The 14,928-nt window shown below is 44.4% G+C and overlaps 1 protein-coding gene across 2 annotated transcripts in view; it reads right to left on the reverse strand.

Moving 5' to 3' along the window:
* Positions 1–14,928, reverse strand: part of EFNA5 (ephrin A5) — a 287,282-nt gene that overhangs the window by 50,154 nt on the left and 222,200 nt on the right. For both annotated transcript variants that reach the window (XM_070465877.1, XM_070465876.1), the window contains exon 2: positions 2,087–2,379. In XM_070465877.1, the coding sequence (XP_070321978.1) occupies positions 2,087–2,379 (293 nt within the window). The remainder of the gene's footprint in view (positions 1–2,086; positions 2,380–14,928) is intronic.

Consider the following 14,928-nt stretch of genomic DNA (forward strand, 5'->3'; position numbering starts at 1 on the left):
AACCATTTAGCTGTTGAGTATGACTCCCATCTTAGCGTTCTCTATTCATTTATGCTTTTTGCTTTTGCAGTTGTTGGTGAATCTAAAAATCCGTATGAAAATTTTGAAACTGGCAATCGCTCCCTTTGGCATCAGCATGATATTTTAGAGTTGGGCGATTAATGAATTGCTGTCCCACAACTGAAGTCTTCCTTTTTCCTTTTTCTCATTTGCTGAATGAGATTCTTTCACAAAGTAAAAAAATCGGCAAGAGCCTGCTGCCTGAGAACATGGGGATTCACTGTACACTAGCGTTTCCTCCATCTGCGGGACTCAATATTCCTTTTCTTATTTTATGGATTGAGTGCGAGATAACGATCGAGACTTTTACATGTTTTCTCATGACTAACGACTGAAGTATGTGCTGAAATAATAAAACTGGTACTGTTCAATTTCCTTTTTAAATTCAACTCCAATATAAGTGAGAGTGCCCTTGTGATGGGGAAATCTGGCTTATTAGAAAACTCTGCTTTCTGGAGAAGAAGAGGAGCTAGAAATCTTTGTAGACTTAAAACGTGTGGGTGAGGTGCTGGTTGCAGGGGAGGACCCTGGGGTTGAAGCAATGAGTCAGAAAACCAGAAACACTTTGTTCTTGATCTCCTCTGCAGTGAGGAGCAGCTCGCGCGCGGGAGGCCCTGCCTGGCTCAGCGCTTCCTGATCCTTCCAAGCAGGTGAGGCCCCACCTCCCCGGGTTCCCTCGGCTCCCTGCGCTCAGCGGCCTTCAGCACTTGTCCGTTTCCACTTTCACTGCTAGACGGTCGCTCTTTGAGGACAGGGAATGTCTTTTCATTTTGCAGCACTCCCTCCACCACCAAATTTCTGAGGCATGATAAAACTGGTCAGCACACGTCCTTTAGACCAAAGTACCCTAAATATTTATTATCTTCAGCCGACGAAACGCTTGGGAAAGGCCAGATAGCTTAAGTATCTGATCCGCCTGCAATGCGGGAGACCTGGGTTCAATCCCTGGGTTGGGAAGATCCCCTGGAGAACGGAACAGCTACCCACTCCGGTATTCCAGCCTGGAGAATTCCAGACACTGTATAGTCCACGGGATCCCAAAGTGTTGGATACAATTGACGACTTGCACTAAATATCTGATCCTAGCTAAAGGCAAGTCCAGGTACACAGCAAGATGCCTGACTGAGGTCTTCCTACAACCCTGCTCACTCAAGTATAGTCCACAGACCCGCAGCTGTATCACCGGAAGCTCTCCAAACAACCACATCACGGGTCCCACCAAAGACCCCCTAAATCAGAATCTGCCTGATAGCAAGATCCCGAGGTGACCTGTGCACAGTGAAGCTTGACAAGCATTCATACGACCAGTATGTAGCCTGAGGACGCAATGGTATGTGGGATGGCGGACAATACGAGGCCATGGCCATGTGATTAATAGAGAAGTCTGCAGGGAAGCTTTTAGAGCTCTCTCAGGAGAGAGACTCTTCACGCTCACAGGCGGGAAACTCACTTACACCAGCTCCCTGGGAACCCTTTCTAGGGACTTCTTCACGCTCCTTCCTGTTTAAAGACACAGCTGCTCTTAATAATTGTCTTTTCTCCTTGGTGCAAAGAGAGTATTTATCGTCAGCATGCCGACATGTGCAGGAGCTTTGGTTTCCTCCCTCAACATGTGGATGATTGAAAGGATATTGCTGACACCTGAATAAGAAATCCAATGACTTCAAGCTATGTAAATTTAATTATTTCCTTTAATTTTTCTTTCAGGAATCTTTTTCTCTTCCTGAGCTTTGGGGAAGTCCTAGCAATTTTCATTTAAAAGAAATACAAGTCAGCAGTGGTTTGCTGAACAGGCTGACACACAGTTTCATGCAGGGAGAGGCGTTGTGTCTTTAATCTAATTTGTGCTCCCAATTTCCAGCTAATGTATCAAGGGATCCTGGTGTAGGCATTTACAAGGAGACATCCATAAGGCTGAGTCCAGCTCTCTGCAATTTTATAACACATGGCTCACCAAAAAAAAAAAAAATTAGTCTGGCTTCTTGTAGCTGCCCCCTAACATGAAAAAAAAAACTGCTGTACTCACAGATGTAGAAGTATTCCCGGCCTGGTCTGAATTCGAATCCCAGAGAAAAGGGTGTGAAGAGCTGGAACTTCTCGGAGAACTTGAGCGGCCCATTGGGAGAGTGGGGCCGGTTGCACTCCCACCTCTTGAACCCTTTGGACGTGTGGTCGCAGGCGCTGTAGCCGTCAAAGTTCACCATATAGAGGACGTAGCGCTCCGTCTTGTCTTCCGGGACGGAGTCCTCGTAGTGCGGGCAGAAGACATCCAGGTAGTCGTTGATGCAGACGTCGATGTGGTAGTCGCCCCTCTGGAACCTGCGGGAAGAGGAGAGCGGCACGGTTATTCACAGGGCAAAGGCTTCCTGCTTGGGATTGGCGGTTCAACGCTTCAGTTGTGCTCAGGCTAGAAACATTTATTATAGCAAGTGTGTATTTGGGGCCATATGATTTGAGGAAGAATTGATGCTTTTAAACTGTGGTTGGAGAAGATGCCTGAGAGTCCCTTGGACTGCAAGGAGATCCAACCAGTCCATCTTCAAGGAAATCAGTCCTGGGTGTTCACTAGAAGGACTGATGCTGAAGCTGAAACTCCAATCCTTTGGCCACCTGATGTGAAGAGCTGACTCATTGGAAAAGACCCTGATGCTGGGAAAGATTGAGGGCAGGAGAAGGGGATGACAGAGGATGAGATGGTTGGATGGCATCAGTGACTCGATGTACATGAGTTTGAGTGAACTCCGGGAGTTGGTGACAGACAGGGAGGCCTAGTGTGCTGCGGTCCATGGGGTCACAAAGACTCAGACACGACTGAGCGACTGAACTGAACTGATGATTTGAGGCATGGTTTGACATGTTGCTGTTCCAAATCTTAAGTAACAGCAAGCCATTCTCTGGAGGAATTGTACTGTATTTGTTTACAAACACCTTGCCAACGGAGCACCTCGCTTTCACTTTAAGCATGAAAGGTACTGACGGACTGTTTTCCTTTCATGGTTAAAATCATATATATATTGAAGCAAACTTTTCATATTTCTAAATCAGTGTTTCCTTTAATAAATGTTTTTGAATAAGTAATTTAAAGAATAAATGGCATTTGTTATAATTGAGAGCCTTCTTCATTTCCTATGCAAAATGTGGAAAATTAGAGTGATAAAATTGAGAGAATTAGAATCGTAAAGTTTAAAAGTTGAAAACTAAATTCCTAGAACACTTCCCCTTCAGAGGCAAATTAAACCCAAAGGCATAATGATGAAGCAATGAGCCACTGAACTAGACCCAGAATGGAGACTCTGGATCCTAGCTGGTGTCTCTCTTAGAAAATCTGCTTTGTCACAAACTGGTTTTAGCTGCTCTGTTTGGATGCCCTGCCCCTTTCCCTACCAAACTGAAGCCGCCAAAGTCAAATGACTTTTCCCCTTATTTCTTTCAGTTTCATAGGCTGTGTTCTAGGGCTGGACCGAGCAGCAGGGAAAGAAGTAAGTCAGCCAAGGCCACCCCATCCTGAAAGAGCTAAAAGGTATGCACACACACACACACCACTGCACACACCACAGCGTCTGCTTCAATTATGACCTTAGAAAAGTTTTGTGTGTTTGTTTTAACTAATGTGCCTTTCCCCATCAACTGAACAGTTTTTCCCAGGACCCAGTGGTGTGTGAAACAGGAATTGTTATGTATACAACTTTCTAATATCAGGGTGGACAAGGCCACAAAAGCCCTTTGTTTCTAGCTGGTGAGGAAATTCTTCTGTGAACCCTTAGGAGGGTCATGATAAAACCACATTAGTGCTGAAATACAGCGCCCATAAAGTCATATAATCTTCACACCAGTCTCAGGGAGAATGCTTCCCGGTGACGGTAAGCTAGTCTCTTCCATTTTCAGACATCGCTAGATGTTAGCAAGTTTCTCCTTATATTGAGCATAAATCTACCTCTCTGTGATTTCCATCCAGTGATCCTACTTCTGCTGCCTGAAATTGCAAAGAGCAAATCTAATTCCTCTTCCACCAGGTAGTCCATAAACCATTTGGAGATGTCAGCTGTGTCTCTGTAACCCCCTTTCTCCAGGCTTGAAAATCCTGATCCCTTTGTTTATTTCTGATAGAGTTTCCAGACTTCTCATCATGCTAGCATTTTGACCCTCTTCACGTCTTCTAGTTTGCCAGTGTTCTTACAATGTAGCACCCAAACATATCGAGGACCACAGGCTGTTGTGGACGCTGGCCCCTTTGCTCTGGATGCTAAATATTCATCGACAAACTCGAGGTTCCCTTGTGAAACACACCATGCCAAGAGAGGTAAAGCTCCTTATTTTGAGCGAGCAGAACAGGATTTAAGGACTTGATCTGCTGCTGACTGAACAGGAGAGTCATAAGCCATCCTGAGCCTCAGTTTCCTCACGTGTTAAGTAGAATAATAATGAGAATCCACCTTGCTGACCTCACATGGCTGCTTCAGACCTTGGATGAGGAAATGTATGACAAGCACATGTGAATAAAAGGCATCATTACTATCAACAGGATAGATTAAAATGGGTAGATAACAAAATATTACTTTTTAAACAGTGGCAGTTAGTGCATAACAGAGAAATAAAAATAATCCCCAGGTTTCCCTTTTTAAAAATCCTGGAAGAAAGGATGTCATGTAAGAACCACAATGAGGTACCATTATACGCCAGTCAGGATGGCTGCTATCCAAAAGTCTACAAGCAATAAATGCTGGAGAGGGTGTGGAGAAAAGGGAACCCTCTTACACTGTTGGTGGGAATGCAAATTAGTACAGCCACTATGGAAAACAGTGTGGAGATTTCTTAAAAAGCTGGAAATAGAACTGCCATATGACCCAGCAATCCCACTTCTGGGCATACACACCAAGGAAACCAGATCTGAAAGAGCCACATGCACCCCAATGTTCATCGCAGCACTGTTTATAATAGCCAGGACATGGAAGCAACCCAGATGCCCATCAGCAGACGAATGGATGAGGAAGCTGTGGTACATATACACCATGGAATATTACTCAGCCATTAAAAAGAATTCATTTGAATCACTTCTAATGAGATGGATGAAACTGGAGCCCATTATACAGAGCGAAGTAAGCCAGAAAGATAAAGACCATTACAGTATACTAACACATATATATGGACTTTAGAAAGATGGTAACGATAACCCTATATGCAAAACAGAAAAAGAGACTCAGATGTATGGAACAGACTTGTGGACTCTGGGAGAAGGCGAGGGTGGGATGTTTCAGGAGAACAGCATTGAAACATGTGTATTATCTAGGGTGAAACGGATAACCAGCTCATGTTGGGTACATGAGACTAGTGCTCGGGCCTGGTGCACTGGGAAGACCCAGAGGGATCGGGTGGAGAGGGAGGTGGGAGGGGGGACTGGGATGGGGAATACATGTAAATCCATGGCTGATTCATATCAATGTATAACAAAAACTACTGTAATGATGTAAAGTAATTAGCCTCCAACTAATAAAAATTTAAAAAAAAAAAAAAAAAAAAAAAAAAAAATCCCAAATTCTGTCCTCAAATATCAAATGGTCCTCAGAAACCCACTTGCTCGATGCTTTTGAAAAGCAGCACGGTGATGTATGCAAGAGAAATAAGGGAAGGTGGCCAGACCACTTTTCCGTAAGGGGGTCTCAAGGTACATACCCATTTGTAAAAACTAAAAAACCCTTGGAAGTATTTATTTCTTTATATTTACAGTGATCACGAAACCAGGTTTACTTTTTCTTCATTACCGGCAGACAACGATTTGTCAAGATGCAAGGAGAGCCTGTGCTGCTTTTAAAAGGTTTTTGAACATCAAGGTAACATCACTGCCAAAGTACAAAGAAAAGACACTGCCACGTTTAGATAAAAGGGTGCAGCGCCGTGAATCACCAGCACTCAGAGCAGGCTGACAGTTCTGGCTCAGAGCCAGACCAGAACCACAGCAGAAGGCAATGCCCAGATGCACTTTATATTATTATATTATTATTATAGATTTTAAAGACATTCAAGGGGGAAGTTTTTCCATTCCCTAAGATGTGTCACTCATCTTAGCTTCTACGAGCCCTGGACCCAGCTTAAAAGTGAAAATGAAAAGCACTGCCACCACCCACATCCATTCTGTGATTGCTTTATTCTACAAATTGTCAGGTTTTTTTGTGCTTCAAATTTAGCTACCCTTTTCTAACTTTTATCTTTGTTAATTCTGCTATAATTTTGATAAACAAACCTTGAGGCTGAATACCCACTTTATACTGGGTTGACCAGTTATCCTTTTCTGGAGACAATTTACTTTGTGTGGGGTGTTAAGTAAATCACTCTGGAGCTAATTTTATTTTTTCTTACCTATTTTTTCAAGATGTTTCTTTTTTTCCCTTTTTTTTTTTTGAAGTTTAAGTATTTTAGTTTTATGGCCACAGAGCGTATGGGATCTTAGTTCTCCCACAAGGAATCGAATCTGCACCCCATTGTTGGAAGTGTGGAGTCTTAACCACTGGACCATCAGGGAAGTCCCTGGAGCTGGTTTTTAAATATTAGATTATCTCAGCAGTTAGTACGGATATCCTTCTATGCATACGACAAAGAAATGATTATGATTTACCATAGAAGCAACCTACACTTCTGTTTCACATGTTCAATTTGCATAAATTAGTTTACTAATGTAAATTTCGAACAATGGACATTGTGAACATAAAAGTAATGACAAACTGGAACTCATAAAAGGCATCTGTATAACGTAGCTAAGTACAGAACAAAGAAAGGTTTAGAGTTAGCCTAATACTATCCTAAATTATGCTCCTCAGCTACAAAGAAGCACTGAATCATTCTTTTCTGGCCTTCCTGTGAAGAAGCACATGTGTATAGCTAATATTATCGAGTGGCTACTACATTACATTCATTGTCTCAATTTAATCTCCATCACAATCGCACAGAATAGACACTATTAGTACACTGAGTTGGAGATGAGGAAACTGAGATTAAGAAGTCAAGCAACATGCCTAATGTCACAGGAACAAAAAGGGTGGAGGCTGAATTCAAACCCAACCAGTCTGACCTCAGAATTGAGATTTGATTGCTAAAGTCAAGTTCTCAGGTCTTCTCTGAATGTTGCCAGAGGAATGATTCTCACTCTTCATGGGGTTTCAGTTCTCTCCTTCATTCACTGATACAACAAATATTTGTCATGTCCAGAATCTGCTATATTATGGCTTTACATATGTTGTCACATGAAATCCTTATTGGGTAGTTACAATTAGTTTCATTACACCAATGAGAAAATGACATTCAGAGAAGCTGTTATCCACTTTGTTCAGTCGTTCAGTCATGTCCAAGTCTTTGTGACCCCATGGATCGCAGCACGTCAGGCCTCCCTGTCCATCATCAACTCCCGGAGTTCACTCAAACTCATGTCCATGGAGTTGGTGATGCCATCCAACCATCTCATCCTCTGTCATCCCCTTCTCCCCCTGCTTCAATCTTTCCCAGAATCAGGGTCTTTTCCAATGAGTCAGTTATTTGCATCAGGTGGCCAAAGGACTGGAGTTTGAGCTTCAGCATCAGTCCTTCCAATGAACACTCAGGACTGACTTCCTTGAGGATGGACTGGTTAGATCTCCTTGCAGTCCAAGGGACTCTCAAGAGTCTCCTCCAAAACCACAGTTCAAAAGCATCAATTCTTCAGCTCTCATTCTTCTTTATTCAATTTTTCCCCCCACAGGAAACAAGTAGCAGTTAGAATTTCACTCCCAGCCCGATGGGCTCTGAAGCAGGTAACTTCTGTCCTACCCACAGTGGCCTGAATTCCTGGCTATAATTCCCCTCATCCTGTTTACACTGATCTTCTCGGAGAGGCTGTTACAAGGGGCCCAAGCCCTGCTCTCTCTTTCAGTAGGCTAATCCCAGACTCCTGCAGGGAAAACTGAAGGGCGTATCAATGTCTGAGTAAGTCCCAGATCACAAGGTTAGCTCCTGACTCATGAGCATCCTTCCAGTCTTTCGCAGGGATGAAGTGCTGTTAGGCTCCATAGCCATTCACACAAAGAGAACATTTTTCCATCAGGAAACTCCTTTCAGGAGCTTTAGTTCATGTTAAAGGAGCAGAGTCACCTCTGGGAAGAATCAAGTCCACATGCCAATATTTACAAATTTCATGGGAAGCCTGCCACTGCTTGAAACACATTTGTAAGTTTCTGGGAAATTTTCTTATAACTGTCTCCCCTTTAACTCCTAGTCTTTTTAATTCCATCCCTTGGACCTATGGTTCTCTACCTCTCTGAAACCATTGCATATTATGAATCGTAAAGAATTCCTGGCTGCATACAACAGGCCAGCGATAAGGACAAAACGATCCCTACTGAATTATCACAGTGGTTTACAGTGTGAAAGCACGCATGGTTGCCACCCTTAGAAAAGTGACTGTGTTTGCGTGAAATGGTTGCTGCTCTGGCTCTGATCTGATGACACAAATCCCAGGAGCCGGGAGGCATCTCACGGGCGTAGTCATGGCCCCCGTTCTCCACTGCGTTGCATGGGTACTCAGGTCAGTGCTCCATATAACATACAACGGTGTGGATATTTTGTTAGGACAAGAACACACTGTATACATTTGTCAACATTTGGCAGTAGACTGGTTGAGAATGTCATATATATTGCAAAAGGATCATTTTAGTTAATGAAGAAGAATAAAATTCAGCATGGCAACTAATTCTTTGTAATCAGTTCACCTACTAAAAGGAATTATGCACTTCATGATTGTTTTGATGACCTAGAGGCTGCCTGGAGGGTTGGATTAAAAAAAAAATAGTTTTGGGGCTACTAACAGCAAAAATAACAATGAAAGGTGGGCTTCGAGCTACAAAGTCTCTATGCAGATGAGTGTGTTTGTCTTATTTTTTCTTCAGTGTTCTCCTGATGGCATTTCACAGTTGAATACAGTTTTCGAGATACATTTAAACTATTAAAAATATCTATCTCCTTATTTAACCTGTCTGGAGAAAGGGAATCGCAGCCTGAGTCTTGGAATTCAAATGAAATCAAGACCACAAAGGTGAAGTTAAGAGTTGACAGGCTGTCTTTTCTCTTAGTTATCAACAATGTACCACCAGGTTTCTGCTGAGAAAAGGACCAAAACACCGTTTGATGACCACAGTTAACCTGACGTGTAGGGCTCTGCTCCCAACTAAATAATATCTTTCCAAACGTGGGTCACTCCGCGGGGGACACCTGGCACCTGCCCACTCCAGTGCTTGACCTCGAGTGGACGTTCTCAGCTTCCTGTGACCTGGGTTCCTCTTGGCTGTGCCAAGGAGCCGTCACCTAGCTTCCTTTCTCAGTGAGGGGTTTTGCACCCCCTTGCCCTTACTTCCTCCTCTGCCACCACCTGTCGTGGGGCGGACACTGGGCGCCGGGAGGCTGCGTCCACAGGATGCACAGGGGTGTCCCGGGTTCAGGCTGCAGGGAGGCAGCAGCATCGGCGTCCTCCGAGGTCATCTCCAGCCACTTGGCCCTGCAGTGCTCCTCCTCTCACCACCCTCCTTTGCTGAAGCCCAAACGCACTTCATTTTTAGTAGCTGGCAAAGAAAGGGTATGGGGCACATTTCAGATGTTCTAAATTGCCCTTTAGCATATGTTGCTGGCGCAGCAGAGAGCCTGCTTCCAGGGAAATATGTACCAAGGTATTTTATCAAGCAGTTCCTGTGTGAAGTTTCTTCACTCCATAAATAGAGAAACAGCGTTACTGAAAGGAGACAGGGTGGCTATTAGAGGTGAGGAAGCTGTGAGGAACTTTCATCCCCCTCTCGTGGAATGTTCTAAAGGACTCAGTGATGAAAATGTTATTTTTCATGAGCCGGATAGTTGATTATTACATTTTAAATGTATTTTAATCTGTCAAGGCGGTGATTGTTTTAATATTCCTATTTGAACCGAAATACAGTGTCACTTCTTTAATTACGGGGCAACTTAATATATTACATTCTGAAATTGAAATGTAAAAGAAGGATATGATTTATGGTCAAAGATTAGGCAAATTTAACAGCTCAGGGTTCCTCCCAAATTTTAAACTAAATCTAGAATGACTACGTCTTGACAGCACAGCCTTTCAATTCTATTATAGATTTGGTTTGAGAATAAGATGTCTCTTTTTAACCAGAATTTCTCATCTGTCCTGAAGGGCCTAACGGGCTCAGCAACAGACATGGGGTTTGGTTTATAAATATGTTTCGGGAGGAGATGGGCAGGACGCGTTCTCTGTTGCATGACATGCCTCTTCCTGTCTCCTTCTGTTACTCCTTTCAGCACAGAATGCCAGCCTTATGGTTTTCGCATCCTAAAGCTGAAGACGTTCTTTTTTTGTTTTCCCGCAGAGGTTAAAGTGAGAAACATAAACAGCAAATCAGACTTGGGGTAGATAAATCATGTTCGCATCCCTGGAAACTAAAGAAATTTGCTTTGCTGATTTTAATGTTCCCTCTCTCACACAGGCTGAAACAAGCCAGGCTTTCAAATGTGTGGGTCACTGACCTTCATTTTTAGTTCTGAGATATCAGAGTCATAAACAGTTGTACCGATACCAGGCCAGTTCTTAAGGCTGAATGAGATACAGTACTCGATGACTGAAATCCATCATTTCAGGCAGCCTAATCCCGCTCTTTCAGGCTCTAGAACATACCGAGAATGACGAAAATCCTCACAAAACTGAAGTTTTACAAGTTAAAAGAAGAGCTACTCAAGGATGAATTTCAGATGTGTCTTCCACATATTCCTGTGCGGTTGAAAGGCTGTAGGCCACAACACACACTCTCATTCAAGGAAGCATACAATTCTGACAAAATATGTAGAACCCAGAGCCAACTCCTAGCTCTGCTTATCCATTAATGAAAATCCCAAGGAAGTTCCTACACATGCAAGCTGGAAGAAAAGAAATAAATATTTCAGTAATCACAAATTCTGCAGCATGAGCGCTTTGTCTTCAGTTCAGTAGCTGTTGGTGATAAGAATACGATGTAATTCACTTGGCCAGATATTTAGAATTTATTAGTGGCTTAGTATACTAACCTGTCCCTTCTCTTCTGTGTGTGTTTTAAAAGCAAGTCATTTAAAAATCACTCAATTAACGCTAAATACTCATCCCAAATAGATGGACCGAAATCTCAAATAACTTGTGCTTGTTGCTTTTCCAGCACAAGTCGCTTCGGGCTGAATGACTTTTTAAAAATTGGTATCTCCCAGATGGAGTACCTGCTTCAAATACAAGGCCCACAAATGTTCTGTCCTCCAGTGTTTTAACTTGTTTGGAGTTTGTTTTATTAGCCTGACTGAGGAGCTCCAAAGGAAACAAAGCATTAAATTGGCAGAGCCTAAACAAGACTTTCTTTCAGGAAGGGACCCGGAGCTTTGGGTGACAGTCTAATTGCTTCTAAGCCCCCAAAGAGGCCTCGGGCTTGAAGGAAGAATGTGTCGACGTCAACAGGCTAAATCAGCCAAAGAATTAGGCAGGCACAGTTCCACAGACCTGACACATCGCAGACCACTGCAAATGGTTTTCTAAAAGGGATTAAAATAAAATAAAGAGTTATCGTCTGGCAATGGGTGTGCGACCTCACGGAGGTCACTTCCACCAGGCAAAACTGGCTCTTTCTTGGCTCCTCCTGGTCAGGAGCTTCCTGACCAAGCCACCCTTCACGTCCGAAGTTATCCAGAGTCTACGGGGAGTTGAGCACGCGGAATGAAGCGGCTGCCCCACACACCCTGATCCAAAACCAGACGCAGGAAGTCCATTGCCAGGTTCTCCAGCCCCCCTCCTGGGAGAACAGGGACCCAACAAACAGACTCTGTTCAGGGCGTAAGTGGGGCGGAGAGTCGGTCAAGGCAGTAAGCCCCCCGCAAATGGCTCACACACACGAGGCCCTGTGGGTATCCTACAAGGGGGAGTTAGCAGCCCAATGTCAGGGCCTTCCTAGTTTCAAAATTAAGGACGATAACCAAAGAGCCACAGTTACTGTCCTTCCTACTAACCAGCTCAAATAATGATTTCATGGTCCTTAGCTACTGCTATACAAGCAGTAAAAGAAATATTTATATTATTCCTTACCTACTGCTGTATAAGCAGAAAAAGAAATATTTGTATTATAGCTTGATGATAACCTATTGGAATCATTACCATCTAACTCTGAAATATGGCCTGACTTTTCAAAAACCTGGGGTGGGGTGTCTGAGATCTACATAGCGTGGAGCTAATCTCTATTAGTTTATTATTAAATGAACAAACACAAGCTGGAAGAAAGAGAATAAATGTTCTATGGCTTCTTTTTACGTTTGATCTTCATTGGACCAGGGTAGGCAAGGACCTTGCAACGCTAGGGCACAGCAGGGATACTAGTGTTTTAAACAAAGCTTTAGGATGCAAAGCAGAAATCGTTGCTGTTTCTATGCAAATTGGCACACGAGAAAGTTGCTATTGCCACGTGGTGTGGTCAGGACCTTGCGAGCAGCTGGATACAAATCTGGAGCCAGGCATGAGAGGGAAGTGATCTGGAGTGGTTGGAAACTAGGTGGTGAGTAGTCATAGAAAACACCGAATTCATTCAAGGTAAATGCATAGATGTAGGGAAAAAAAACCAATGCCGGGATAGCACTGAGAGCATCACCGACTCCATGGACACGGGTCTGGGTGGACTCCGGGAGGTGGTGGTGGACAGGGAGGCCTGGTGCGCTGCGGTCCATGGGGTCACAAAGAGTCGGACACGACTGCGCGACTGAACTGAACTGAGCACTGACAGCAGGTCACCACGACTATTACGACTCTAGTTCTTTCCGCGGGGGCTTCCGTTCTTTACACAGAGAGCTCCTTGAAGGCGAGTCTGGAGTTTACTCATCTGTGTGTCCCCAACGCGCATCACGGTGTCTGCACATAGTGGTGACTTGAGGGACGGTCCCAGACAGGAAATCGTAGCTGATGGACGCTGGAAGCAACGCTTAAAAGCAGACAAAACTTTGTAAAGTGCCCAATAACCTCCTTCTGTGTTCTGGACCCCAGTATCAAATGTTGATAAGAGCTAAATAATATGACAAATAAAGGTCAAGACCAGGAAACAAAATAACAGCCTAAGGCAGAAATGAAAATGATAATCAGGCCTGTTGTTCAAGCAACGCTAGAGAATCACGCCCAGCCGGGTAGACAACTTAAGCACCTAAGGCAGAATGGAAGTTTCTCTCGTCATTAAGTCCTCTATTCAATTACCATTTATCGGGGTAATTAAACACTGGAAAGTGATGCCAGGCTAATTGTTAGATTATGATAATTACATGTCTTTGCTATGCTACAGCTGATCAAAATAAGATGTGGTCCCGTGCTCTTAGCTGGAGCTGCTCTGCGATCGTCAGACTTGCAGGGAGCACAAGGCCATTTATTACTAATTCATTACAAATCAGGCAGAGAAGCTTATTATTTGTAATGCTTCTTTCTTCCCCCCACACACAGTCTCCTGGAACAGGACTCCCCAAAGGTTATGCACAAACTGCCGCCTCTCATTGGCCCATTTCCATCCCAATTACACAGCTGAGCAGCATTGGGTGCCTGTATTTGAGAGGGTTCATCAGCCAGCTTCACAAAATCCTACGAGCGCCTATCACATTGGCAGGAACACCCAAGGCTCCCTTTCAGCCGCTGCCAACCCCCGTGCTGCTCTGAGCTGTGTCCCAGCAACCACAAGCTGGCGATCCTGAGAATCTCTTGGTTTGGAGGCTCCCTTCTGCTCAGGTCAGGCCTGGACCAGGCTGGGGTATGCCCAGGGTCTGCCCCAGTTCACAGGAGTCACAGGGACCAGAATGTGCCTCCGCGGTCAGGACACCCAGCCTTTGTTCCCCAGGCCAGGGTCACGAAAGGAAAGCAACTTTCTCATCACCTCAGAGCTGCCAAAGCATAGCTCAAATCTTTGTGGAAAATCACTAGGACCAATCCCGTGTCCTTGGGCACTCCTGGGTGTTAGAAATCTCCCCTCCCATCCCTCCTCTTTTGGAAGGAGGGAAGGCAGACTGGCACTTGGCTATTTCCTGGGATTTCTCAACTTTCCCCTGCGGCCATCATCAGCATGTGTTCACATGGGCCACTGCTGGGTGGAGGAAGCACCAAGTGCCAGGTCAAATTTGACTACAAAATTCTCACGTCATGATGTGGTTCTCTTAAGTTTTTTTTTTTTTTTCCTCCTTTTATTTGGGCAGTATTAAGGATTGAATGTTTGGGTCACCCTCCAATTTATACGTTGAAGCCTCAACCACCCTGTGATTGTGTCTGTAGATAAACATGGAGGTAATTAAGGTTAAACGAGGTCATGGGTGGGGCCCTAATCCAACAGGATTAGTGTCCTTCAAGAAGAGACACCAAAAAATGCACCCCCCTCACCCGTCCCCAATCTCTTGTGCCCCTGCAGTCCGGGAGGAGTGCTCTTATCAGAAACTGACTCTGCTGGACCTTCATCCAGGACTTCTAGAATGATGAGAAAGTAAACGCCTATTCTTTAAGCCAACAAGTCCATGGTATTTTGTCATGGAAGCCTCAGGAGACTAACACAGGCCGTTTGAAAGTCAATTAATGGCAGAGTTGGGGCTGGGTGCTATGGAATTACATCACTGCCGGGGACTCCAGAGACACGGAGAATTACTGAATAAGAACAAGAGAACAGTGGCCAGGAAGAGAGGGGATGAGGGAGACCCCAGAGGGGAGGGAAGCCCTGCCGGCAGCCCACACTGCCCTGCACACGGCAGACCCTCGACATCCACCTGCTGTTCTGAGCAAGTGGCTGGTCTGAGGGGAGACGCCACATTATATTCCTGCATCAGGATAGTTTCACCTCTGAAATT

This window comes from Odocoileus virginianus, chromosome 3, assembly GCF_023699985.2.
Source record: "Odocoileus virginianus isolate 20LAN1187 ecotype Illinois chromosome 3, Ovbor_1.2, whole genome shotgun sequence".
NCBI classification, from domain to species: Eukaryota; Metazoa; Chordata; class Mammalia; order Artiodactyla; family Cervidae; genus Odocoileus; species Odocoileus virginianus.